The following is a 27,981-nucleotide window of genomic DNA, read 5'->3' on the forward strand; positions in this document are numbered from 1 at the left end:
TCACCGATCCATCATCTCCATACTTTAACAATTTCCTTCATCTGCATCGACACGATAACAACCATAGCCACGCCGCGACGAAATCGCACAAAGGAATCCGAACGGAAGGAAGGAAGCAGTTGAATGAAGAGAACGAGGAAGAGATGGTCGAGTAGCGACGGTTATCGGAGAAGATTCACGCGGTTGCCGGCGCCGTTCACAAGTGAGAGGAAGAAGACGCAAGGTGAACGGTCCTAATTTCTTGACCTAGCCCCTTTCTCAATTTCCATTCTGAGTTAATATGCATTAATTGACATGAGATTTTTATGTAGTATTAATCTAGGTTTAATGTGAATAATTAGTGTATAAATGTCTCAGTATTAATTGTAAGTAAGTAGTGGTTAATAGGAATTGAACAATTAATGAAATCCGATAGAAACAGGGATTGGATCATGAACCCTTGGGCCAAACGAAATCACCTCCCCCAAGCCCACACACCATCATTTTTGGTTTGCTGAAAACTACAAAAAAAAAACAAACTGTTGGGCCCTGCCACGAATTGCTGAGTACGCCCCCATCTGGCCCATATACTCACCTTTTCTTTTTTTTCTGTCTGCTACAAAAACTCTCCTGGGCCGATCATTTGGGCCCTGTGCGCCATTTACTCTTTACACCCTTAACTGCAATTAACATCCCCCTGATTCACATTAAAAAACTAGTAGAATTTAGATTTTCTTCTCAGATTTTCCCCATTATTTTTTAGACTTCTAATACAAATTTTCATATAAAAACTTATAAAAAAATATTAGATTCTTAATTAGATTTTAGGATAGTTTAATTTTGACATTTAATTGATTGATTTCTTTCATAAAAACCATAAAAATAATAGTACTTTTAATCCGCTTTTGTGCTATATTTTGACTTGTGCTTTTATGCTATTTTCAATTTCTACTTTGTGCCTTTACTTTTCATGCGTCTTTTATTCCTAACCTTAGGTAGAAACCATGATAATATTAGGTAGAAATTCCCATTCATATTAGGCTAGTTTCTTTTTTTCTTTTGCAACATAAAACATCTAATAAATACTTGAATAAAATCCCATAAAAGATACAAAGAAAATACTTAAAAAACATTAATAAAAAAGTGAAAATCTTAAAAAGGGAATGGAAGCTTGAACATCCCTTGCTTTAGGGAATGTTCGAGTGCTTGGACCTCCCTTGCTTTAGGGTTCCGTTCGGGCGTAAGTTCCCAAATTCTAAAAAACACAAACCATAGAGTAACTCGAGTTTCCCTTGCTTTAGGGATTTCCTCGAAACACTCAAACTCTCTCTCTTTCTCTCCTTTCTTAAGGGCATTGTTATCTCCGCTCCATTGCATCCTAGGCGATCCCTTATGCAAGAGCGCGAGCGTTAACTCCGCCCAACTAAAAAACACAAAAACAAACAAAACTATGGAGCCGAACTACGGCGCTCTGATTCCTGAAAAGGATACGTAGGCATCAAGTCGCGGGGCTTGAACGAGCACATTTGTAAATATTCCTTCTTTTCCCCGTACTTCTTTTTGCATTCATTCGCATGTAGACATAGACATAGTACACACCCTTTAGATAGAAACAAACATAGGTGGATACCATCGAGTACGATGGGCGTGAGGGGTGCTAGTACCTTCCCCTCGCGTAACCGACTTCCGTACCCTGATTCTCTGGTCGCAAGACCCTGTTCCTTCCTTTGTTAGGTTTTCTGATATTCCTTTCCCTTATGGGATAAATATATTGGTGGCGACTCTGTTCATTTTTCGCGAGCGTGCGACAAAGAGAAAAAGCAATATTATATTATTTTCTTTCAAGTACTATTTGCATTGCAATGTGAGTCTCTATTTATAGGATCCAGGGGAGATGGAAAATCAAACATATTAAATATGGAATAGGAAGATGAAAAACTAGGAGAATGATGCACGTCCACGAATATAAATATTCATAACACATATATACTTTTTTTGTCTTTTCTTTTAAATAACATACCATAACATAATTTTAAAAGAATAGTGAATCCTAATTTTAAATTATATATATATATATATATATATATATATATATATAGTTTTCTTCTAAAAATAATCTTAATTATTAATTTATGTTGGAAAATATATAATATAAAGACTTGATTAAAGAATTTGTTTAAAAAAATATAGAAGAGAAAACTCTTTTTAAAAGAGTTAAAAAGTATTTTAATAATATCGATTAAAGTATAATTTTTATTGTTGTTGTTGGTGCTATTTAAAATATATGACGTTTTTTTTTTAATTATTTATTAGGGGTCCAATTTTCTTATTTATCCTGGGCCTCCAAAAAGTCGGGATTATACTTGGTCCTATCACTATGAGCGAGATTATACTTGCTTTGGAGGAAGTCCGCGGAGCAATGTCTCAGCCCGATAGTATATTTTATCGTATTGTTCAGAACGCTGAGGAACTACGTTGAACTATTTCTCTTCCTAACAGTGGATTTCATCCTATAATTCAGAATGCGATTAGTCTTGCTCTTGAAGAACTACTTGGAGCAATTTCTCCGGATAACAATGAATTTGATCCCATCGTTCAGAACGTGATTAGTCTTGCTTTCGAGGAACTACGCGCAGAAATTTCTCAGCCAGATAGTGAAACTAGTCTTCTTATTCAGAACTAGATTAGACTTGCTCTCGAGGAACAACGTGGAGCAACTTCTCAGCCCCGCTCCCGGTCATCTCCTCCTCCCTCACTGACCTCATCTTTGGAAATTTTGTTTAAGTAAAATTTTCTTTGACAATGATGATACTTACTCTTATTGGACTTTATTTGAATGAAGTTTAGTTTTTTACAATTACAAATCCAAAACAAACCGAAAACATCATTTGTTCTTGTTTTTTTAATAAAAACGTAATCCCAAAACAAACCAATTCAAATCTTCCAAAACTACTAACAAAATCAATAGCACATAAGAAAAAAAACACATAACTACTGATGGGTTTGGGTTCCCTTCCTATGTGGAGAAAAACCCAAATATTAATAGCCCATTTGTCTCACTTATTTAATTGGAGAGTGTCAATTTAGGTTAAGAGAGATAGAGAAAAATAAGGATTCAAAAAGAGAGAAAAAAGGAGAGAAACTCATTCCCATTTTTTCTGCATCACTCCCACTAAATCGACGATCCCCGATTCGTTAACCGTTGAATCGAGCTGAAATTTTATGGGCATGTTTGCGACTCATATATCTAAATTTTGACCTTTTAGAATTTGAAAACAAGGTCTGAGCTGAAAGATATGGGCATCGCATTGGAGCTACAAATTTGAGTTATTTTTCATCTTTTTGATTCTTATTTATAAGTTAATTGTGCTTTGTGATTTGCGGTTGTTAGCACTTGTTTGTGAATCACTTTAAGACTCTCTTGTACCCCTAATTGATTATAGTGAAGCTATTTCTTTGGACTGGACGACTCGTGGTTTTTACTCTCAAGTTGAGGGGTTTTCCACGTTAAAAATATCTGTGTTCTTTTGTGCATTTATTTTGTCGTCTTATATTTGTTGTGGATCCTCAAGGAAGTGTGGGGAAGTTTATATCCGCTGTGTATTACTCTATTATTGTGTCTTAATTTCCCACAAACTACAATAGCATATAAATAGGTTTCCCTATGCTCTGTTAGGGCTTCGTTTTCTTCTCTATTGAGAAGCGGTGTAGTTTATCCGAGTTTTCTAGTCCAAGCATCTGGGTTCCAAGAGCAGAATGGAAAGCCCTAACATGGAGAATTTACAATGCATGAAAAAGGTTTATGTTTTGATGTGGAGGAGGAAGGAGAGGAAGCGGTCAATTTGCAGTGGTGCCTGGTCGGAAGATTTCTATGCAATAGGCCAATTTACGTAAAGTAGATGAAGGGGAGAATTGCTGAGATGTAGAGATCGGTGAAGGGTGTTACCATTAAAGAAGCAAAAGATGAAATATTCTTGTTTCACTTTGCGGATAATCTGGATATGTAGGCTGCGATAAAAGGAGGGCCATGGACTTTTGACAGTAATCTCTTGATTCTTGAGAGAGTTCAGGTGGGAGTACAAATTGAAAGCATTCCATTGTTTCATGTAAGAACAACAACACTAACTTCATGTCAGGATTGATTTGCAACAACCCTTTTAAAAAACAGACTAAGGTCAAAAACAAAGGACGTGAATGGTGTGTAATTACTTTTAAGTATGAGAAGCTTAGTTTGTTTTGCTTTGTGTGTGGTATACTGGGGCATTTAGAAAATAGATGTGATATCAGATTTTCCATGGAAGAGGATGATGGAGCAATAGGGTGGTCTAATGAACTGAGGACGAATACTTGGCGTTACGGAGGCAGTCCTTCTTCCAGGTGGTTGAAGGATGAACATAGCGGCGACAATAGTGAAAGAGGACACAATATTTCATAGGTGTGTTAACCTTAATCACCCAAGGTGGCATGTGATTTAGGTACGCAACATGAATATCAAAAATTGATAACGAAACATGAAGCGCTTGAAACTATCTACATCCACAACTATATATCTTGTTCTCTTTCTTGTGAAAGAATTTTCCAAGAAAAGTTCTATATGATGGATTGCAAGAGCATAAAATCATTTATTTATCTAATCTTCATTGACAAACTAATTTTTACTTTAATATTTCGTGCAAACACTGTAATATTTTGGATAAACAATGTAGTTTGTAAACAAAATAATTTATTTATATTTTGTGTAAACAATGTAACACGTATTTTTAAAAAATCTTATCTTACCCCTCAGTTTTGTTCTTAAATCAAGAGGTATGTGGCGCTAGTTTTGAAAATATAAAAAAGCTTTTACTAAGGATCAAACACATGTGCAGATAATTTTACCCATTGGTTTTTAAATAACTGAGGGGTAAAGTGAAAGTTTTTCATGACGTCATTCGTTATCTCGCTTCTATAGCCAAAGTTAAATGCATTTCTCCTCAGAAATTAAATTTTTTATTTTTTTTTTGTAATTGTGCAAGTAGGTGACTTTCAAACCCTAACTAACTTGGATTTAGACTATATAACTTTCTAACTAAATAACTAACTTGGATTATATCTGAACAGATTTAATTTCCTTCTTCCTTGTCAAATTGTAAAACTTTAGTAAATACTATTCACAATTCCTCAGTGATTTTCTATTCATTTGATGAATGAAAAATAAAATTTAAATATTAATATAATATACAAAGTAGATTTTTAATTTATTATTTTTATTATTATATTAAATTAAATTCTTGGGTCTACCTAGCCTATAACCTATTATTTGAAGTTTTGAATTTTTACTTAGGCTCTGTTGGACTAGTCATATTTTGAACTTATGTCTTATAGCTTATAGTTTATAAGCTCGTATGATAATAAAAGACCTGTTTGATAACAGTCTTTTCATCACAGGCTTATAGCTTATTTTCAGACGCTATTATAAATAGCGTTTTAGTTTATAGCTTATAGCTTATCATTTTTTCCGTTAAAATACCCTTATAAATTTTAATTATTTTAAATATGCATTTAATTATTAATTAATAAATGTCTTTTTATGTCATTTTACATTTATGAGCTAGTTAAACCGCTAATTTTACTAAACACTTTAATAAGCTTATCAGCTATCAGCCATCAGCCATCAGTCATAAGCTATAAGCTATAAGTTAGTTTATCACTCAACTGCTAATTTTACTAAACAGAGCGTTAACTTCTCGTGTAAAAGTTAAAATTAATTTTTTTTGTCATCATAGTTTTAAAATTTTACTTAACTTCATGTGTAAAAACTGGAATGCACCCTTTAATTTTATTTCACATATAGTCTAGGGCTTGGAGTTTGCCCTTTAAAGGTGAACAATAAAATGTCTCCACTTCAAACTCGCGCCCATGCATTGATGCCCCTACACAATGAGACAAATTAATTATTTTATTATATAGTAAACAGCATATTAAAAAAAAAAAAAAATTCCAGACATTATAAATATTTGTGTTAATTTTTTATTGATATTTTTTTAATATTTTCAAATAATTAAATATAAAATTTTAAATATATACAAAATTTATATAACTCATTAAATGTTAATTATTATGAAATTATCAATAATTTTTTAATATTTTTTTAAAATATAATTATTTTTGTGCATTATTATTCTTATATAAAAAATTATTTATATATTTATAATCGGTTCAATCGGGATTTAATTTTTGACTAATCTTAAAATCTTGAACTCTCTCTGCTCAGTTGTTTTGAGCCGCAGGAGTTTTCCGTCTTGTATTCGAACAAAGTATCTATTATAATCCCTTTAATAATATCATTGTCTATTAAAAAAATATATATCGATTTGATGTCTGATTCAGTTTGATTTCCTTGTTTTGTTTAATATTTATTTTGGTAACAAAATTATATACCGATTTGATTTGATGTCTGATTCAGTTTTAATTTTTTTTGCCTATTACATGGATGGATTCAAATGTTAATTTAACCAACAATATAACTTGAATTTAACCAAGAATATAAATTTCAAATTGGCCGCAAGACGTTTTGATGTCCGCTTTCTCAAGTAAAAAAGAAAACACTTGGTATGATAACTCAAAAGAAAGTTAAAAGCCTATTAAGATGGTTAAAAAAAATCAGTATTGTTGATAAATTTCTATTATTATTATTAAAGAGGTGCTATTAGTATCATGCTCTAACAAAATTAAGAAGCCCATGACCCATTTATATTTCGAAAACCCTAATTTTTTATATTGAATTTATAAAAATTGCTGAGTTATTTTACCTATATTTCTTTGCAACTTAGATCTCCTTGTTAACCCTATCATTAATCCTCCCTTTGCTATAGAGATAAACGAAGGTAAGAAGCTTTTCATTGTGTTATATTTATCATCTATATTTTGTTATGATGTGAAGAAATACAAAATTTAATCTCTGACTCTTTATCTTCTCTTATAACGAAGGATTTATCATCAACACTCAAGGAAAACAATGGATTCTGCACCTCCTCCTTACATTGATAAACTGAAGGAGGAGTTTACTTGCGCAGTAAGTAAGATATATAAGTCTTGTGTTTAATCTTTCATAGTTTGTTTCCTCATGTTGTGATGGTGATTTTTTGTTTATTCACTTTAAACAGATTTGTTTGAATGTATTCTTTGAGCCAGTCACCATATCTTGCGGTCACAGCTTTTGTAGAAATTGTTTGCTAGTTGCCATGGACAAGCACAAGAAAACATGCCCGGTTTGTAGACAGTGGATTTCGATAAGGTTTACGTTTTACAAAGTTTTTAAATTTATGAAACAATTTTTTTGTAACAAATTAAATACAATACTTATTGTTTTTTGTGTTTTCAATTGTTGATATTTTTGCAGTAAGGAAAATTTTCCCAATGTGAGCATAGTTATGTGGAACACAGTACAAGTATTGTTTCCTCGTGAATTGGAAACAAGGAAACAAACAAGAACCTCAATTGGTTCACAAGAAGCTCGTAATATATTGTTGAAAGAGATAATAACTCGATTGCACAACCAAAGGGTAGCTGCTCGGCCGACTAGATGAGGTTGTCGAGAATAGACTTCCTCTTAGCAACATTTTGAGCGAATTAGACTTCGTTGCGTGGAACTGTTGATTGTTCTATTATGTGTGTTGGTTCATTTGTGCTACTTTTGGTCACTTCTGTTATCTGATATACTTAGATTATGCCCATATGATGTATCTTTTGTTTTCTGCGAGAAGTATATCTGATTATTGTTCATGTCGATATGTTAAATGTGACGAAAAGTTCCATATTTGATAGAAAAGTTCATGTTAAACAATATAAAAGTGAGGTGATTTATATAGAATAAAATTTCAATCTTTTAGATAAATAGATGTAGTGCCAACACTTTTGTGTGATTTGTGTTAGGTCAATATGGGACCATTGTTCACTTCTATGCATTCATGCATTCAACACATTTTAAATCGTCAGATTAAGATCCAAGAGTCTATATGAAAATTTTGATATTTTATTTTAAAACGATTGAAAAATTAGATTAAGCTTTGAAATGTTTGATTTTGATCTAACGAGTATAAATATGTTGAATGTGTGAATGCGGTAATTTTTTTATTGCAGGGGATTCGATTTCGTCAATGTGACAATCCCCGAGGTTTTAGATTCCCTTCCCGACTCAATAATTTACTTTCTTCATGTTTGCAGACGAAAAAGCATGGCAATTGTAAATATTGGCTATAGAGCTAACTTATTCCAATTTTACTAATAGGTATTATTAGTTTCTTGTTGAAGCATCAAAGGTAGGATTTAAAATTTTGTTCTAAAGGTAAAATTGAAATCAAATTTTATTGTGCAACATTGTGATTAATTTACACTGTAACGACCGCAATATGTAACCGCAATATGTAACGTAGCACCTGAATCAGCCCAAATTACGAAGTCTTTACGCTGCAACCGATCCCAACTGTTATTTAAAACCTTTATAGCAAGTGATATTGGTATTGTGATAGCAAATACAATATGAAATATTTTTATAATGTATGGTTGAGATATCCAATCCAGGGGCCTATTAAAACCAGATTTAGAGATATATCATCATCATCCATTGTTAAAATGCACATGGTTAGAGACTAATTTGAGGGTTTACTTAAATAAAAAATATGAAAAGTTAATAATAATTTGCTACAATGAACTTACACAATCATATTTTACTTGTTGAAATTAATAACCCCTTCTTCACTACTTCCACCTAACCTTGAATTTTGATAAAATCCAAGAGAAATATCAAAATAATAGTATACTTCTTTCTTGCAATACAAACATTCACCAAATCAATAAAAAAAATATTTTTACTTGCAAATTTTAGCTTCTTTCAAACTTTTAGTCCTATAAATGATGAACAACAACCAATGCAAAATTCAAACACTTCATATTTTCTTTCAGTAACCATGAAATCTGTTTCAATTGCATTTTGTGTTTTCGTGCTTCTCGTCCTTGTTACCTCAAACTCAGAGGCTGCAATCTCATGCAGCGATGTGATCAAGGACTTGAAACCTTGTGTGAGCTACTTGGTTAGTGGAAGTGGACAACCACCAAGTCAATGTTGCACTGGAGCTAAATCTCTTGCTTCTGCTGTATCAACATCAGAGGATAAAACAGCTGCTTGTAACTGCATCAAATCTACTGCCAAGAGTTTCAAAATCAACTCACAGTTGGCTAAGTCTCTCCCAGGAAACTGTGGAATAAACATTCCAATCAGTATCTCCCCTGATGCAGATTGTTCCAAGTAAGAAAATCATAAACTAAATGCTTCACAACAATATTTTTCTTTATATTAATCCATCAAAATAAATAATATAACTCTGGAAAGTTCGTAAATCGTAACTCAACTGATAAAAGGTCGATATTATTAGGTTGAACGTTAGTACCAGAGTTGGAACCCTAACTGTCGTGGTTGTGTGTGAGTTTCAAATGATTATTATTACTTTGTTTGCTGATAAAAAAATAACTGTGGAAATGATTTTATCTTGAAGTCTAAACTCTAAACCTACTACTTAATGATTTTACCATCTTTTATTAATCCCTAAACCCTATTTAATGATGTTATTCTCTTTTATTAATGTTTTGTTGCTGCATTAATTTTTTTGTAGGATTGGTTAATTGTGACTTGGAAGTGAGAATTGGAATTTGGAGGGTCGTGCTGACAATTTCCTGCCACTATATATGCTTATGGGATTACATCTTTTGTTGTAATAAATAGGAATCTACCTATGTGGATTTCTTTGTTATGTTCATCTATGTTTTTCAATTAGTTGTTTGAATGTTGTTTCCAATTTAACTTAATTGTTGAGCCACTTATGGCCTTGTTTCAATTTCATAAATGTTTGTTATTTTGCTATATGAAGAATAATGTCATTTACTTTTGTCAAAAAATTTGTGTTATTTACATATATTCTTTAGGGAGCCCCTAATTTAGACCTCTCTAAAGGGCCTCGTTAACTTTCTAAAATCACCTGTCAAAATTTTGAGTATCTAGTGACAAATAAGCATATAGTATAAAAAACATAACAAATAAATATTCAATTTCATATGGTAGATAGAAACATTTAGCATATATTGACATACAAAGCATTGAAATTGAAAAAATTAAAAAGAATATTGGCACATATTAGCATATATCAAACAAATAATCATTGAATAGTATTTTCCGACAAGTGGAACATTTCGGACATCGTGGAACATTTCAGACATCGTTTGGGGAGTAAAAGCTTTGATTTGAAAATGGACTTTATATAAAAAATTAGACAACCCAATTGTAATTTTTACGAAAAATCCTCTATTTTATTTATCCTAAGGGTCAATTAACGTATAATTTATCTTCTCGAGTTTTATCTTGGTTGTTTGTTTCTTGTTTGAGAACTTGGGTTCTTGTTATCAATATACTTTCTTGCTTTTAAAAAAAATAAATAATCATAGAATGATAATGAGAGATATAGAGTAACATTTTAAGAAGGTTGGTAAAAACTACAGCATTAACATTATATATGTAACATGAGCATTTATTATATTTAAATATTTAGACATTTAGAGCATATTAAATGACAATATATTAAAGACATGTATACTTTTTTTTTTACATGTATACTTTTTTTTTTTTGACAAAAGCAAACTTAATTCATATTATTAATCAAAAGATGTTCAATACAAGGAGGTATCAAATGGAAACTACTACGTCTAGACCAATAATTGGCCGCCTTCGCTAACGAGTGGGCAACCGAATTCGCTTGACATTTAATAAACTTAACCTCAAAGTTAGGATAAGAAAGCAACAAGGTTTGTAAAGAAGAAACAATAAGACTAAACTCGGATCTACCCGTGTGCTTTGTTCGAAGAGTTTGAACTACCATTTTGGAATCACTTTCAAAAATAACTTGCCGGAGATTCAAGGTTATAACTCCGTGAATTGCTTCTTTAAGGGCAATGACTTCTGCTTCCAAGATAGAATGAGCACCAATGTCCCAAGCAACACCTGCAAATATAAAGCGACCAAGATTATCACGAACACACCACCCTCTATTCGTGGTGCCTTTTTGAGAATTGAAACCTGCGTCAACATTACACTTGAACCACCCAACATTCGGTGGTTCCCATTTCGTAGGGTGTTGGGGATGGTTATCTGTAGTTTGGTCCTTCTGCGCCGCCAACCAAGCCTGTCAATTACTAAGCGCTATTAAACCAAGAGTTGTAGCATCCTCATGCTCATTATTCCATAATTTATTATTTCTATTCATCCATATCACATCTCGCATAACAGCCACTCTCCCGACAATCTTCCTATCCTCCCTACTACAGATATCAAATATAAGAGCTTTAGCATCATCAAAGGAAATTAACCGGTGTTCAATTATGGAGTACAAACCTGCTGCCCTCCAACATTGGATAGTAGCGTTACACCCAAACAAAACATGTCAATCATCTTCAATATTAGCATCACAAAACTGGCATCCTATCGGGCACTAAACATGGTATTGTTGGAGTCTTAGACGGGTCGGAAAACAGCCCTTACAAATCCTCCACAAAAAGTGCTTAACTTTTAGAGGTGCGTTGATGTTCCAAAGACTACACCAATTCTCCTCTTCTCCTCCCCTCTTATGATTAACCTGGTCTTCTCTCCACAATCTATACCCATATCGCACACTATATATTCCATTTTGCTCCTCCTTCTAAATCAAGAATATTAATCATCATGTGACGAATTATTTCATACGATCATTTAGAGACATATTCACAATATTTTAAGTCACGTAAATAATTCTTTTTAATTAAATTATTAAGATATTTATGCTTTTTTAATGACAATAATATATTAATATAGAGCTAAAAACCGTCGAAATACAAAAAGAATGGTAACTATTAGCACAATAATTGTTAAACAGACCACCCACAAGGAAAAACATCACAAAACAAAAGATACAACTATAAAAACAAAATATAAAAAGCATTACAACAACTAAAAACCCATAAAAATATCATAGAAAGAAGAAAAAAACACCCGAGCAGCTAGCAACTTCACCTCAAGGGTAAGGCTGTGTAGGTGTGACTGTGTAATACTCTAAACTTCAAAACTTATATATAAAGCATTCCATAATAATTATAATGTAACTAACGATAGTCCTTCAACAACATATAATTACTTAGCAACACACATCGAAAAATTAAAAACAACATGCAACACCTGTCATCACAGGCTCGCCATAACTTAGGCTCATAGCGACAGAATAATATTAAAACTAGTAGTAAAACATAACAACTTCCAAACTTTGGTCTCGTAAGACTTAACTTTCAGAAAATTATTAAAACAGAGTTATAATATCCAACTCTCCACAAGCTCAAAACGACTCAACATTTCAAGTATTAAACTTCAACAAGATAAAGTAATCAACTTTAACAATGAATTTCAAACATAAAAGAAACGTCTCATCCCGATATTAAAGAACCAGAGCACTAAACCATTAATAAAGCGACAAACTAATTGAAATACTCCAAGAGCTATCTTCCACTTACAACAAAAAACTCTACTCCTGAATATCTACAAGATGTCCATGGTGGACAACATTAAAGCAAAATGGGTGAGAATTCACTTCAATAAGAAAATGGTATAAGCTGCAAGGTAGAATAAAATTATCAACACAAATTGCACAACAATCACAAAACACATTCTCACACCCAAACCATCATCATACACCACTAAAATTGCGCATACAATTATTTATGCTATGGGAATCATGACAGCAACTCGACTCAAATGCATGTGGTGCCATTTTATGGACAACTTAGGTTCATCTCGCTCCTAGATCCCCACCATAGGATCAGATTCCCTCTTGGAACTAGAGCACACCAAAAATCATCGATAATTATCATATAGCACCGCTTCACTATTCCGTCAATGGAACTATCAACTCGCACTCGATCTCCGCCATTGGATCAATGCTCACCAAAAAGAACTGAAGTTCAAACACTATGATGCATGACTCTCAACAACAACAGGCAACAAACACATGCACATCGATCCCTCTTCTGACCGTGCATGCCACCAATAACATCATCATAATCAGCATAATACACATATACTCAAGCACACAACATCACCAACAATATTGTTACGACAAATAATAACCATACAATCATTCATCAACATTTTTAGCAACAACACATGAATATCGCAACCCAAAAATCATGTTCAACGTCAACATCTAACACTTTCATCAATCATCAATTAATTTATACAATTGATTAAATCATGTTTAATCATCTAGTCACATCAAAAAAACCACAAAGTGTGGCCAATAGTAAGGCATTTAATTAATTAAAGTCACCAAAAATATGCCCAACAACAGTTAACATGAACCGCGCGACAAAACAATACAAAAAACCTAACTTAAGAGCAAAAAATGCAGCCACTAACATTACACCTTAAGGAAATTAGTATAGTCATGTCCTTAAGTGCACATTTATCCTCTTAAGGCATCCCCATGAGATAGTACTACGCGTTAGATTTTCAACACTTCAAACCACGCCTCAAACGGAGTCACGGATCTCAAGTTATGATAAAAAAACATATTTGAACCAAATATGTCTAGCCGTGACGGGTACACCGTTACAAAGCTGACGAATGTCAGCTCATTGAGCGCTATGACGGGTTGTCCGTCACAAGGGTGATGCTCGTCATCCTGTTGCAGAATTTCTATGTTTTTCACCGTTTGAGACCTTCCTGATCTCCGATTTTGGTTCCGTAAAAAAATTTCAGTCTCTGAATTCAACTTACAAAAATTATCCAATGATTAAAACAACAATTTCACAATCTATTACAGATTGACATCAATAAAATCATATATTTCACAACTTACAAATTTCATAAAACCTTCAAAAACTCATCAATGGCTTCGTAACATTAGCAGTTCCGAAATAGAATTTCACACACAAATTGGCACACAAAATTAATCATCAAACAACATATATCAACACAAAAACCATCAATTTTAGAATTTCAATTAAAAAATCTAATATTTTTATTGGAGGTTAAGGATTCCTCATTTTACCCCTCATGCATATACCCATTAAAGAAGTAGTTCTCCCTCTTTACCTTATTTTCCTAGCAGCAATGAAATCTCACGCTTGCGCTCTTCTTCTTCTACCTCTAGCCTCTTTGATTTTAACTCTTTCCTCCTTGCCTCTTTTCTTCTAAATTTACACGTACTGATAAACCTAGTTTAAGCTTAACCTTATATCCTTTGGTTAATATTTTTTAAAATTCTAAGTCTACCTCACTTAATAACATATTTACTCCAGCATCCCCTCTATTTCTCCTAATTTGAAATTCTGCCTCATCTCTTACTATTTTATTATAATTAAATAAATTAAAACATAATATTATTATTTTAATTACTAAAATAACTTCTACTAATTCTAGCCCACTTCTACACATCTCTAATTACTCCTACACTCTCATCTCGAGGTCACACATGTAACAACGTTCTAACCCACAAGGAATATTCGCAATATAATACGAATTTACGTCAAATAAGATCACCAACAAGGGTGTCACATCATCGTGAAAACATCACAATTAATAATCCTGCTCCGTAACACGGGTTGCATACATTTTAAAACATGCTTCAAATGATAGTTCAACATTTCTTATTCAAATACTTCGCAGCGGACTTCACAACTTAAACATCTCTAAATTAATCTTCACAAAACGTCAATTAAACCTCATGGTCCATGAGTCATAACGCAAAACATCAACATCAAAATCTTTTGAAAGGTAATTCATCGAAATGTAATTCAAATTCAAAATGATCAAAGTAAACATGATAGTTCCAAAACATAACGACCCATCCCGATGTTACGTATCAGGGCAAGACTCCCTTCAATCTAAACAACGGTAAAAGGACGCCATGAAGTTATCCTCAAACTTCAACGGACTACTCTTGATTACCTGCGTGTTACCCACGTGGAGGTAACATTCAAATAGAAAGGGTGAGTATTTCGTAATCATTATGTAATACATAAGGAATAGATATAGTAGTTGTATATAAATATGCAACCACACATACACCGATACTACATATTCGTCATATACGCATACTTACCCACACCTGCACATCATCGTCTATTCACAATGTCACCTTATAATTCAATCACAATTATCAATTAGGTACATCACATCACAATTAATCAAGTCATCAAATCATACATCATCACAACAATGCAATGCAACAACAATGGACTCATGCATGTGGTATCAATTAATCACGGATGACTCCGTCATCGTTCTACAAAGATCCCCACCATAGGATCGATTCCCGCTTGGAACCGGAGCTCATAAACAAGTTGCACTTAATCCGCACAATGGGATTAAGGGCCATCACTGGACCAAGGTCCTATAACATCACTGGACCAAGGTCCTACAACATCACTGGACCAAGGTCCTACAACATCACTAGACTTTCGTCCTACAATTATGTTATGAATGGATGATGCTCAACTTCACAAAATCAACGACCACGGCTAGTCAAAATAGCATCATCATTCAAGTATTCATCAACATCATGTCATCATTTAAACACACCACATCACAAGCATCTTATTCAACATAACACACAAATCACCAAGTAATTATGTTAACAATCAACACAACAATCATTCACCAAAATCAAGTATAGAACACAAGATTTCATAAAGTAAAGTTTCATACAAAATGCCCCTTAAACCCACCCAAAAGTGCACAGTAAATTCCCAAAAATTCTAATAAAATATAAGTTACCATATTTTGGAATCAATTTTCAAAAATATAAAATTTCATTTTTGAGGGATCGCGCTATGCACGACTAGGGCGCGCTAAGCGGGCTCCTCTCTGCCTCGACCCTTTTTTTACTTTCTAGAACACACTATGTAACACCCTTCTAAACCCCGCGACAATTTATAAAATAATCAGAGTAAAAACATGCAACCAAGGGTGCCACAATTAATTTAAACCAAAACATATATCAACTGTCATGCATTATTAGAAACGATTTGTCAGATAACAACCTCATGTTTAACACAGCAGAAAGTACGCATCACCAAAATCAAGGTAATAAAACAAAACCAAAAACCATGAAATAGAGTATATAGTTAAACTCTAAACTATATCGTTCCCCAGTTTTACGCTATCAGAGCATGACTGACACGACACCAAACTATCGGATGAACTCTACAAGCTATCCTCACCGAGCAATAAGCCGCTACTTCTCAATCTGAAAATATCAACATGTAAGGGTGAGTCTCATTCAAAATTAATAAGTATTATGCATTCATAAGCAATAAAACATCATATAATTATTATTCACCCAATTACAACATGTATTCAGATTTCCAACATTAACCAAACAACCATGCCAATACATACATCACTGAAACATAACACTCAAGTCATTCAATCATACTATATTATTATGCACATAAATGTACTGACGCTATGCATGTGGTACCATACATGGGCTAAACCCATCCGACTAATCTATTCATCACCGAGATACAACCCAACCGGCACAAATTCCACACAATGGGAATTATGCCCACCATTTGATCCACAACATCACCGGGATCCATCACCAAAATGTGTATGAATGAATGCACACATATGACATACTTATAACATCACCAACAAGTATGCACATGTCTTAGCATCATTCAAGTCATATCAAACATCGTTCATTCACAATGAAAATCAAGATAGTTTCGCCACCATAACAACACCTTGCTACATTCACACATATATGTACACAAATGTAAAATTCAACATTTAAATTAAATTGAAAATTAAAATAAATTCGGCACACAAATCGGACACACGGATCAAAAGATATTCATTTTTGAAAATAAAGTATTTTTCTAAAAAGTCCCAGTGTAACCGGTTACGCTTGACGTAACCTATTCGCTATTATTTGAAATTGGTCGTAATCGGTTACCTTAATCGATTACGAGCTCGAAAATATAATTTTTTCAAAACATCACTCAGCGTAATCGGTTACCGTAACCGATTACGAGCCCAAAAATGCAATTTTTCAAAATGACGTCTAGTGTAATCGGTTACCGTAACCGATTACACCCCTCCTGCAGCAGAAAAACGTTATTTGACAGCAACTCAGCCCTTTCCATGATTTCTATCTCGTACCAATACGAATTATACATCGAAACAACACCAATTTACATGTTATAACACCGTTCTAACATGCTTCAAACATCAATCAACAACAGACATGAACATTATCATCTCAATTCATCAAATTCACATAAAAGTTATGAGATTACTCAAAACCTAACAACCCCAAAACCCAGCACATACAATTGAATCAAACAACAATTCTAATTCATTCTACTACCCTTGATTGTATAATAATTACAAACCCGAAGAGTCCCCCCTTACCTTAGAGCTTGAATCTCTTGAAGGTTCTCTTCCTCTTCTTCTCCTCTCTCACGTAACTTCTCTGTTTTCTCACTTTGGCTCTTTTTGCTTCTAATTCCCTTTTTCACAATTTTCTTTATTTTATGAAAATTAGAAATATGATTAGTGAGGCCTACACACTTAGAACCCCTATTATGAACTTCCTCTTTTTCCCTTACTAACTTGCCTCACAATATTTCTTTTATTTTATTTTATTAAATAATAACAATGCGAATTAGAACTAACTTATTTTGTTATTTGAATTAACACCTCAACTCTACTACCCCACACACATCACATAAATGTCACATGCACACATTATCAACTATAAATCACCATGATTCATATAATCACGTCAAATAATCAATTAAATAATTAAATCTAATTATCAGGGTGTTACAACTCTCCCCCACTTAAAGAATTTTCGCCCTCGAAAATTACCTGACGGAAACAACAACGAATAAGACTCTCTCATATGGTCTTCCCGTTCCCACGTCAGACTTTCATCTATTGGTCCTCCCCACAGCACCTTCACTAAAGCAATCTCTTTGTCTCGCAATTGCTTCACTTCCCTCCCTTCTATTCGCACTGGTGACACTTTAATAGTCAGGTTATCTCTCACCTGAATATCATCCATTTGAATCACATGCGAAGGATCTGGAACATATCTCCTCAAATGAGATACATGAAACACATCATGAAGATACACAAGCGACGGCGGAAAAGTAATCTGATAAGCCACATCACCTATCCTTTCGGAAATCTGATATGGACCAATAAAACATGGCGTAAGCTTTCTCGACTTTAAAGCTCTACCGACACTGGTTACCGGAGTAACTCTCATAAACACATGGTCATTCACTTAGAATTCAAGTGCTTTTCTCCTCTTATCATGATAACTTTTCTAACGACTCTGAGAAGCTTTCATCCTCTCACAAATCATTTTTATCTTTTCAATCATTTCTTGCACAACCTCAGGTCCGAGCACAACACTCTCGCCTGACTCATACCAACACAACGGAGTTCTACTCCTTCTCCCTACAACGCTTCATACGGTGCCATACCAATACTCGCATGAAAACTATTGTTGTAAGTAAACTCAATCAATGGAAAATGGCTATCCCAAGCTCCTCCTTGGTCTAACACACAAGCCCTCAACAAATCCTCTAGTGATTGAATAGTCCTTGCGGTCTGACCATCCGTCTGCGGATGATGCGCCGAACTCAACCTCAAAGTAGTACCCAAAGCATCTTGCAAACACTTCCAAAACCTCGACGTAAATCTAGAATCTCTATCAGATACAACACTCGAAGTTATTCCGTGAAACTTCACGATCTCCTCAATATATATCTCTGCCAACTTAGAAATAGGATGGTTAGTATTCATCGGTAACAAATGAGCCGACTTAGTCAACCTATTCACAATCACCCAAATAAAATCATTGCCCATCAAAGTCTTCGGCAAACCTGTCACAAAATCCATAGATATACTATCCCACTTCCATTCTGGAATGTTCAATGGTTGCATTAACCCTGAAGGTCTCTGTTATACCCCAAAATTTGCCCACATCTTTTTTTAGAAAAAAGGCAACAGACTTCTGTCTAAAAATTGGGAGTTTCATATAATCTTGGATTTTATTCCATAAATATCCTGATTTTATGAATGCTCGGTTTTTAGAATTTTTCTTATACGGTATTTTGGTTCGCTGTTGAATTTATTCTTACACAAACGCCAATTACTGTTTATCACTTCACACACGCTGTTTATTTGAGATTTATTTGCAGATAAATAGTACTGACGCAATTGGTACAGAATTAAATTTTTTTTTGCAGGCGCAAAGGTCGGGGATTCGGATTGTACTGGTAACGAGTAAATTATTATTAGTTTTTGTTTCCCACTAATTTTTGTACTATATTCTATTATTTTCAAAATCTTTTCCTTTCTTTCAAAATCAAATCCTAACTTTATTCTACACATCTCTCTTTTTCAAACCCTACCATACACTTTCTTTCAAATCCTACTACCACTCAAATTTTCCTTTTTTGTACGGAAACACTTCATTCCCCAACGTCTCTATCCTTCTTTTCACTCTATAAATACCTCTCATCTTTTCTATAAATTCTCACATCAAATTTCAACTCATCTCTCTCATTTCTACCTCATATTTATTTTCTCTTCTTCCCCGACAAAAATGGCAAAGTAGATGGATACGTGTTTTCTTATGGTCATCACTGTCTTGGTGGTGATCATGTCCTTTTTCTGTCTGCACAGTCCTGAAAAATGCGGACCTGGGTTGTTTACACTCCCTATCATCTATATGTTGTTATTTATAGCATGGGTTTTTAATCGTCATTTTTAAAGTTTGTCGTATCTTTTGTTTTCAAATAATGTACCGTTTATTTGTCGTACTGTTCATTATATTATGTAATATTTGTACTGTCAGTATTAAATGTCGTACTATCTGTCGTACTGTAGTTTAATTATCCAGATAATATTATGTGTGTTTTCTGCCAGTTAAATATTTATTTTTCTGCGTATTAAATATTTTTCAAGGTTATTATCGGTAATTTCGTTCGGGTACAGTGTATTTTATTTATTTATTATGTTTTGTGTTTTTCTAACAACTCATGTAAATAAATTTTCACCATTAACACAACAAAAAACAAAAAGAAAAAATTAACTTTAACTGTTGAATTTTCACTTTAACTGCTACGTTAATGCCTGAACAGTCAGTTGACAGTCAAACCCGCTGACAGCACGATTCTCCGTGTTTTGTACCATCAATCAAATCAACCTTTTGCATTTCAAAATTCCAAGATTTTTGTTCTAGAAGTCTTCTGATAATCACATGATCAGCAGAGACTCAACACTGCACAAAAATCAGGTACGCTTAACTGTCTCCTACACAAACAGTCCCTAACTAGGGTTTTTGTTTTTTCAGGAGAACAAGGTTTTTGAGACCTCAAATGGATTTCATGGACCTCCATATATCTCAAAGTACCACCATATGAATTTTCAAACTTCAATTCGCTCAAACGCACAGTCAGCAGCTCAAACAGTCAATAGACGACCAGTTTGACCGAAAAGTCAACAGACAGTCAAAAATGAAATTTTTTGTCAACATCCATATTTTGTCAAAAGATTCATCATTTGATCATTTGGTTGATCATAATTCATAAAGGAAAGATCAAAAACCAACAAAACCCTAAGTTTCAAAATTAGGGTTTTCTCCTAAAAAGTCAACTGAACTTTGACTGACCATAAATCTCTCCTCATTCATTCAAAAAATTCCAACCAAAGCTTGTTTTGAAGGAAATTAAATTATCTTTCAAATACAATTGATCCCATGGTCAGTGGATTCACCATTTGAAAAATATGAGCTCAGACATTACAGGTCATTTTCAAAGTCAACAAAAAGTGGTTTTTTGTCAAAGGCCATAACATCAAGATAACTTCTCCAAATGAACAAAAGTTTCCAAAGTAGCTTGTAGAGGACATCTTGAGGTTTCTAAAAAGTACAAGAACTCCTTCATATAATAAAAATTGAGGGATTTATGCCTTGTTGAAGTTGGTTATATTTTGGGAAAATGCATGAAACCCACATTGATCAAAAATGTTTTTTTTCCAAAAGGGGCCAAGTTTCCATGATCCAAACATGATTATAACAATGCTAAGGGCCTCCCAAGACCAACCTAAGGCCCATAGCATTTTATTTCTTTTTTGGTTTAATTTTATTACATTTAAAGTTAAATTGAAAAAGAAATGGTGAAGGATAATGATGCAATGCTTGATTCTTAAGCTAAGGCCACCAAGAATAATTCAACTCTGCAGCAAGAGAGGTACAAAGCAGACCTAGAGCAAGAGGTTGAAGAAAAATCAAGCCATGGTCAAGAATTCAAACTTTTTTATATTAAAGAATTCAAAATTCAACAAAGATCATCAATGCTTCTTAGCTTAGTTTTGAAGCACTTCATTGCTTATAAATGAAGTAGGATACTTCAGTAACACACACACACGAACTCAGAACCATTACTATGCTTATACCACTCTTGTAACAACTTGTAATTTTGAAGAAAATTTGAAATTCGAATTTTAAATTCAAGCTCATTTCAATAGAAACTAAACACTCAAACACGTTCTCTAACCTTCATTGAATATATCCCAATCATTTTCAACAAGCAAAGCACTCAGAATCAAGCTCCATAGCTCACGGTTTGCTCAAACAAAAACTAACCAAAATCTCATTATACATGCATATTTAGCACGATGTAATCATATATTTGAACTTGGTTTGATGTTCTGATCGTTTCTGGACATTTAATTAAGGTTTGGTTAAGTATTCACGAAGCTACCATTTTAGGGTTCATGATCTCAAAATTAGGGTTTCTCGAATTAGGCAAAATTACAGGTTCAAAGTGGTCTCATTGAATTCGTATGAACCAGACGAATTGAACCATGGCCTCGCGCCAAATTTATTTCACGTTTTGCTTGTATTCATTATTGTACAGGTGTAATAGGTTGAATTTTTTTACAACACCTGCAAATGAGCGGTGTAAAAGGTCCATCCTGATGAGGAAGACGAGACGTGGCGTCCTCTGAGTGGTTGGTTTGCGCGCGCGTGTGTTTTGAAGTTCAGACCAAATATGTGCTTCACGCTCCACTATCATATCATGTGCCATGTGTTTTCAGCCATCTGATTTCATTAATCCAAGATCCAACGCACCAAAATACACATCCATATCATGGACTCCACTGATTATCACACAGGATCACAATTAATATATTTTTCTATTTTATTTAATTTTCTTTCAATAATTAATTTAAAATAGTTTAAAAAATCACAAAAATATAATAAAAATATTTTTAGGTTTATAAAATAATCTATTATTTTTTTACATAAAAATATTTTATTTTTCTTGATAATTAAAATATTTTGTTTAATTAATTAGTATATATTTATATATTTGCTTTTTAATTATTTCAACCTATCAAAAAATCAGAAAAAATATGTTCTTTTTATTAAATTAGGTTTATATATTATAGAATAATTTTGTATATATTTAGAATATTTTTCTCTTTAAGTTTTAATTATTTGTATAATTGTTTACATAATTATATGTTAATTAGCTTAATAAATTTCCAAAACAACTTCAAAAAATCCAAAAAAAATAGTTTTATTTTAAAATTAATTAACAAACAATATGAACATATTTTAGACGTAATTTTTAGGTTTAAATTTTATTTCTACCTTTTTCTCATTTTAATTAAATTAATTATGCATTAATTCTAATTAAAGTCAACCATCCAAAATATCAAAAAAATATTTCTTTTATCTTATTGCAATTTAAATTCCTAGATAAAGTGTATAGGTTGTCAAAATCATGTAAATAGCGTAGTTTACATTTCTCGCACAATCGATGTAATAGCGTAGATTTACTTTCCGCATTTTATATTCCCGCACTTTAATTTATGTACATATAAAACCGCGTGTATGTCAAAGATAAAAACTGAAGCGTTAGGTCACTAACTTCAAAGACAAAAATTTATGAATCAAAACACAATCACACTTGCACCTCTTAGGGTAATCCCTCTGTTACTCTTTTAAAAAAAAATCAAATTCTACTGTTTCAAATACAAAATCAAACTTTTGTTTACATCCGGTCAAAGGAGAATTTTCTAAAAGAAATAGGAAAGGACCTTATAAACTTAGGGTAGATCTCCCTAATTGCTTGCTCAAATCAAAACAACAAATGTCTCATATATCATTGTTTTTCAAAATAAAACTTTCAAAAAAGACAATACTTAGTATATATCCAAACAAGGATCATTACGAAGTTAAAGTTATTTTTTCAAAAACATCTTTCGAAAGATAAAAACACTTTGTATACATCCGCACAAGGATCATTACAAAGTCAATTTACAAAATGAATTTTAATACCACATACAAGCATTTCAAGGCAAGACAAAATGATTCAAACAAGTGAGCTAAGCAATTAAGAGCCCATGGATAACCATGGATACAAAGGGGTGCTAATACCTTCCCTTTGTATAACCTACCCCCGAACCCAAAACCTCTTAAAGGTCTTTTTCTGTTTCTTTTATAAACCTTTCCTTAATTGGATAAAATAAAAGTCGGTGGCGACTCTCTGATTTTCAAAACTCAAAAGCAAAAGAAGAGTCAGTTCGTATCTCTCACACAAGAGGTATAAAAAACCGAGGGCGATAGTCTCTGATGTTCAACCTTCGACTTCTGACAAGTTAAGAAAGCATAAACAAATCCAACAACATCTTTCTTCATACCGGGCCACCAAAATAATGTCTTCAAATCTTGATACATCTTTGTAGCACCTGGATGAATACTCAAACCACTTCTATGTCCCTCTTCAAGAATACTCTTCTTAATTTCACAAACATCTGGAATACATATTCTATTCCTAAATCTCATCACACCATTCTCATCAACACGAAATTCACCTCCTTTACCTTGGTCAGTCAATGTCAATTGCTCAACCAATTTCAAGTCGGATTTATGTCCTTCTCGAATCTCTTCAAGAATTCCATTCGTCAACTTCAACATTCTCAAGTTCACACTATCAGGAGTTCTTTCACACACCAAACTCATATCTCAGAACTGTTCAACTAACTCCAATTCACGCAGCATCATCATCGACATATGCAAGGACTTCCTACTCAATGCATCAGCTACCACATTTGCTTTACCCGGATGGTAACTCAAATCAAAATCATAGTCTTTCAACAACTCCAACCATCTTCTCTGCCTCATGTTCAACTCCTGCTAATCAAACAAGTACTTCAGACTTTTGTGATCACTAGACACTTCAAATTTAGAACCAAAAAGATAATGTCTCCAAATTTTCAAAACAAACACCATAGCGGCGGGCTCTAAATCATGCGTAGGATAATTCCTCTCATGAACTTTGATTTGTATCGAAGCATAAGCAACAACTTGCCCATTTTGCATCAATACACCTCCAAGACCCATCTTCAACACATCACAATACACCACAAAAGACTCGCTTGGATTCGGTAAAATTAATATTGGAGTGGTCGTCAACTTCTTCTTTAACTCGACAAACCTTTCTTCACACGCAAGATCCCATAAATAGGCTTGACCCTTTCGAGTCAACTGAGTTAACGGTAATGTCAACTTAGAAAATCCTTCAATAAACCTTCGATAATAACCAGCTAAACCAAGAAAACTTCGAATCTCAGTCGTAGACTTCAAAGTTTCCCATTGTAACATAGCATCAACTTTAGAAGGATCTACATCAATTCCACCACTAGAAATCACGTGGCCAAGAAAGCTGACTTCTTTCAACCAAAATTCACACTTCGATAGCTTTGCATATAACTTCTTCTCTTTCAACACTTGTAACACCACTCGCAAATGTTCTGCATGTTCCTCTTCAGATTTGGAGTAAATCAAAATATCATTGATAAACACCACCACAAATTTATCCAAATAGGAATGGAAAGTCCGAATCATATATTCTATAAAAATACCTGGAGAATTCGACACACCAAACGGCATCATAGTATATTCATAATGACTATACCTTGTTTGGAAAGCCGTCTTTAGAATATCATCTGGTTTTACACGAATATGATGATAACCTGGCCTCAAATCAATCTTACTGAAAACTTTAGCACCCACCAACTGATCCATCAAATAGTCAATCCTCAGAAGTGGATACTTATTCTTGATAGTCCTTTTATTCAACTGTCTGTAGTTTATGCACAACCTCATACTTACATCCTTCTTCTTAACGAACAACACAGGCGCACCCCATGGAGAAACACTCAGTCAAACAAACTTCTTCTCGAGCATCTCTTCCAATTGCTTCTTCAATTCATTCAAATCGGAAGCCGACATTCTATAAGGAGCCATTGATACCGAATTTGTACCTGGCACCAATTCTATAGAAAACTCTACTTCATGTTCCGGAGGAAAATCACTTATATCATGCGGAAACACCTCTGGAAAATCACAAACAACTGGAAGTTCCACACTTGTAGCTTCACGGTTACTTTGAAACGATGCATTGCAAACATCACAGCTTCATCTCTAAGGTATTCACTCACTTGCTTAGCAGTCAACAACATCAGTTCTCCATTATCACTAAACTTGGGGAACCTCAATGTCTTATTAAAATAATTAATATGAACATAATTGAACTCCAACCAGTTCATACCAAGAATCACATTGATTTGGTGCAAGGGTAGACACACTAAATCCATCACAAAAATCTTTTCAAAGATAGTCAAAGGACGTCCCTTAAAAACAAAAGTAATAGTAACAGAACAACTCGCAAGAGTATCTATTACCATACTACCATCCATAGAAGACAATTGCAATCCTAACATAGTAGCACAATCAAGCGAAATAAACGAATGCGTAGCACCAATATCAATAATAGCAACTAATTTGATATTGTTAATAAAACAAGTACCTCGAATCAGGTTGTCCTTCTTGGAGTCTTCAGCCCCACTCAAAGCAAAACACTCTACCATTAGTCTTAGCAGCATCAACATCCTTCTTTGGCTTCTGGCACTGGGTGCTTATATGACCCTGCTCACCATGATTAAAGCAAGTCGGACCATCATCTTTATACTCGGTAACACGATGACCGGTCTTACCACGTATGTAACATCTAAGCACCTTATTCTCACATTCATTAGAACGATGACCTTTCTAACCACACCTATAAAACCGGACATAAGAGGGAGCTCAAAGAAGCGGGTGCTCCTCCCCCACTTGTCTTCTTCCCATCAGCAACTTTCGGTTTCCCTTTGTCAGCAGGAGCAATATAAGGCTTCTTACGGTCATGATGCGGTTTTCCTCTCTTCTCATTCAGACTCTTGTAGTGAGTGAATGAGCAATACTGTCTTTTTCATAAATCCGGCAGCTGTTCACCAATTCTGCAAACCTACGGATCTGCTGATATTCAATCGCCCGTTTGATCTCCGGACGCAACCTGTTCTCAAAATTAATACACTTTTAAAACTCAGTTGTCTCTGCACTATAGTGTGGATTGAACTTCACAAGCTCCACAAAATTAGCAGCATACTTTGTAACAGTTGAATTCCCTTGTTTCAGCGCAAGTAACTCCATCTATTTCTTTCCCCAGACATCTTCGAGAAAATACTTCCTCAGGAACTCCCTCGTGAACACACCCCAAGTAATCACCTCGCCGGCACCTTCCAATCTCTGAAGAGTGCCAATCCACTAATCATCAGCTTCGCCAGCTAGCATATGAGTACCATAGCGCACCTTCTGCGTCACAGAATAATCCATCACCCAGAAGATCCTCTCGATCTCCTTAATCCACTTTTGCACTCCATTAGGATCGTATTTACACTTGATGGTATGCGGATTCTCCCTATGGAACGTACTCAAGCAAAGCGACTCATCAATCATTCCAGCATTAGGCTGATTCTGCATGGCCTGAGTAACATCCTCTAAAGCAGTAGTGATTGCAGCGTCATTCCTTCTAGACATACTTTGTTCACACCAAAAAATTAGCATTAAGGTTAGAAATATCTACCGACAATAATCCAACTATCACACTACAGACTCAATAACTTGGTCGAACGGACTGACCTACTCTGATACCACTAATGTAACACCCTTCAAACCCACAAGGAATATTCACAATATAATTCGAATTTATGTCAAATAAGATCACCAACAAGGATGTCACATCATCGTGATAACATCACAATTAATAGTCCTGCTTTGTAACGCGGGTTGCATACATTTTAAAACATGCTTCAAATGATAGTTCAAAATTTTTATTCAAATACTTCACAGCAGAATTCACAACTTAAACATATTTAAAATAATCTTCACAAAACGTCAATTAAACCTCATGGTCCATGAGTCATAACGCAAAACGTCAACATCAAAATATTTTGAAAGGTAATTCATCGAAATGCAATTCAAATTTAAAATAATCAAAATAAACATGATAGTTCCAAAACAAAATGATCCATCCCGATGTTACGTATCAGAGCAAAACTCCCTTCAATCTTAACAACGGTAAAAGGATGCCATGAAGCTATCCTCAAACTTCAACGGACTACTCTTGATTACCTGTGCGTTACCCATGTGGAGGTAACATTCAAATAGAAAGGGTGAGTATTTCGTAATCATTATGTTAGACATAAGGAATATATATAGTAGGTGTATACAAATAATCAACCACACATACATCGATACTACATATTCGTCATATACGCATACTTACCCACACTTGCACGTCATCTTCTATTCACAATGTCGCCTTATAATTCAATCACAATTATCAATTAGGTACATCACATCATAATTAATCAAGTCATCAAATCATACATCATCACAACAATGCAATGCAACAACAATGGACTCATACATGTGGTACCAATTTGTCACGGATGACTCCGTCATCATTCTCCAAAGATCCCCACCATATGATCGATTCCCACTTGGAACCGGAGCTCATCAACAAGTTGCA

General features: G+C 34.0%; 2 protein-coding genes across 2 annotated transcripts; one reads left to right on the forward strand and one right to left on the reverse strand.

Moving 5' to 3' along the window:
* The first annotated feature begins 8,881 nt into the window (after window positions 1-8,881).
* On the forward strand, window positions 8,882-9,921 carry LOC131635114 (non-specific lipid-transfer protein 8-like). Its single transcript, XM_058905727.1, has 2 exons — window positions 8,882-9,265; window positions 9,630-9,921. The coding sequence occupies exons 1-2, from the start codon at window positions 8,889-8,891 to the stop codon at window positions 9,637-9,639; spliced, it is 387 nt and encodes a 128-aa protein (XP_058761710.1). The 5' UTR covers window positions 8,882-8,888; the 3' UTR covers window positions 9,640-9,921.
* Window positions 9,922-25,292: 15,371 nt separating this feature from the next.
* Window positions 25,293-25,999, reverse strand: LOC131635110 (uncharacterized). The gene is made up of 2 exons (XM_058905722.1): window positions 25,681-25,999; window positions 25,293-25,465 (listed from the first exon to the last, which is right to left on the reverse strand). Exons 1-2 carry the CDS (start codon window positions 25,997-25,999, stop codon window positions 25,293-25,295), a joined length of 492 nt encoding a protein of 163 aa, XP_058761705.1.
* Between the last annotated feature and the right edge of the window lie 1,982 nt (window positions 26,000-27,981).

The sequence above is a fragment of the Vicia villosa genome, unplaced genomic scaffold (assembly GCF_029867415.1).
Source record: "Vicia villosa cultivar HV-30 ecotype Madison, WI unplaced genomic scaffold, Vvil1.0 ctg.001429F_1_1, whole genome shotgun sequence".
In the NCBI taxonomy this organism is placed as follows: domain Eukaryota; kingdom Viridiplantae; phylum Streptophyta; class Magnoliopsida; order Fabales; family Fabaceae; genus Vicia; species Vicia villosa.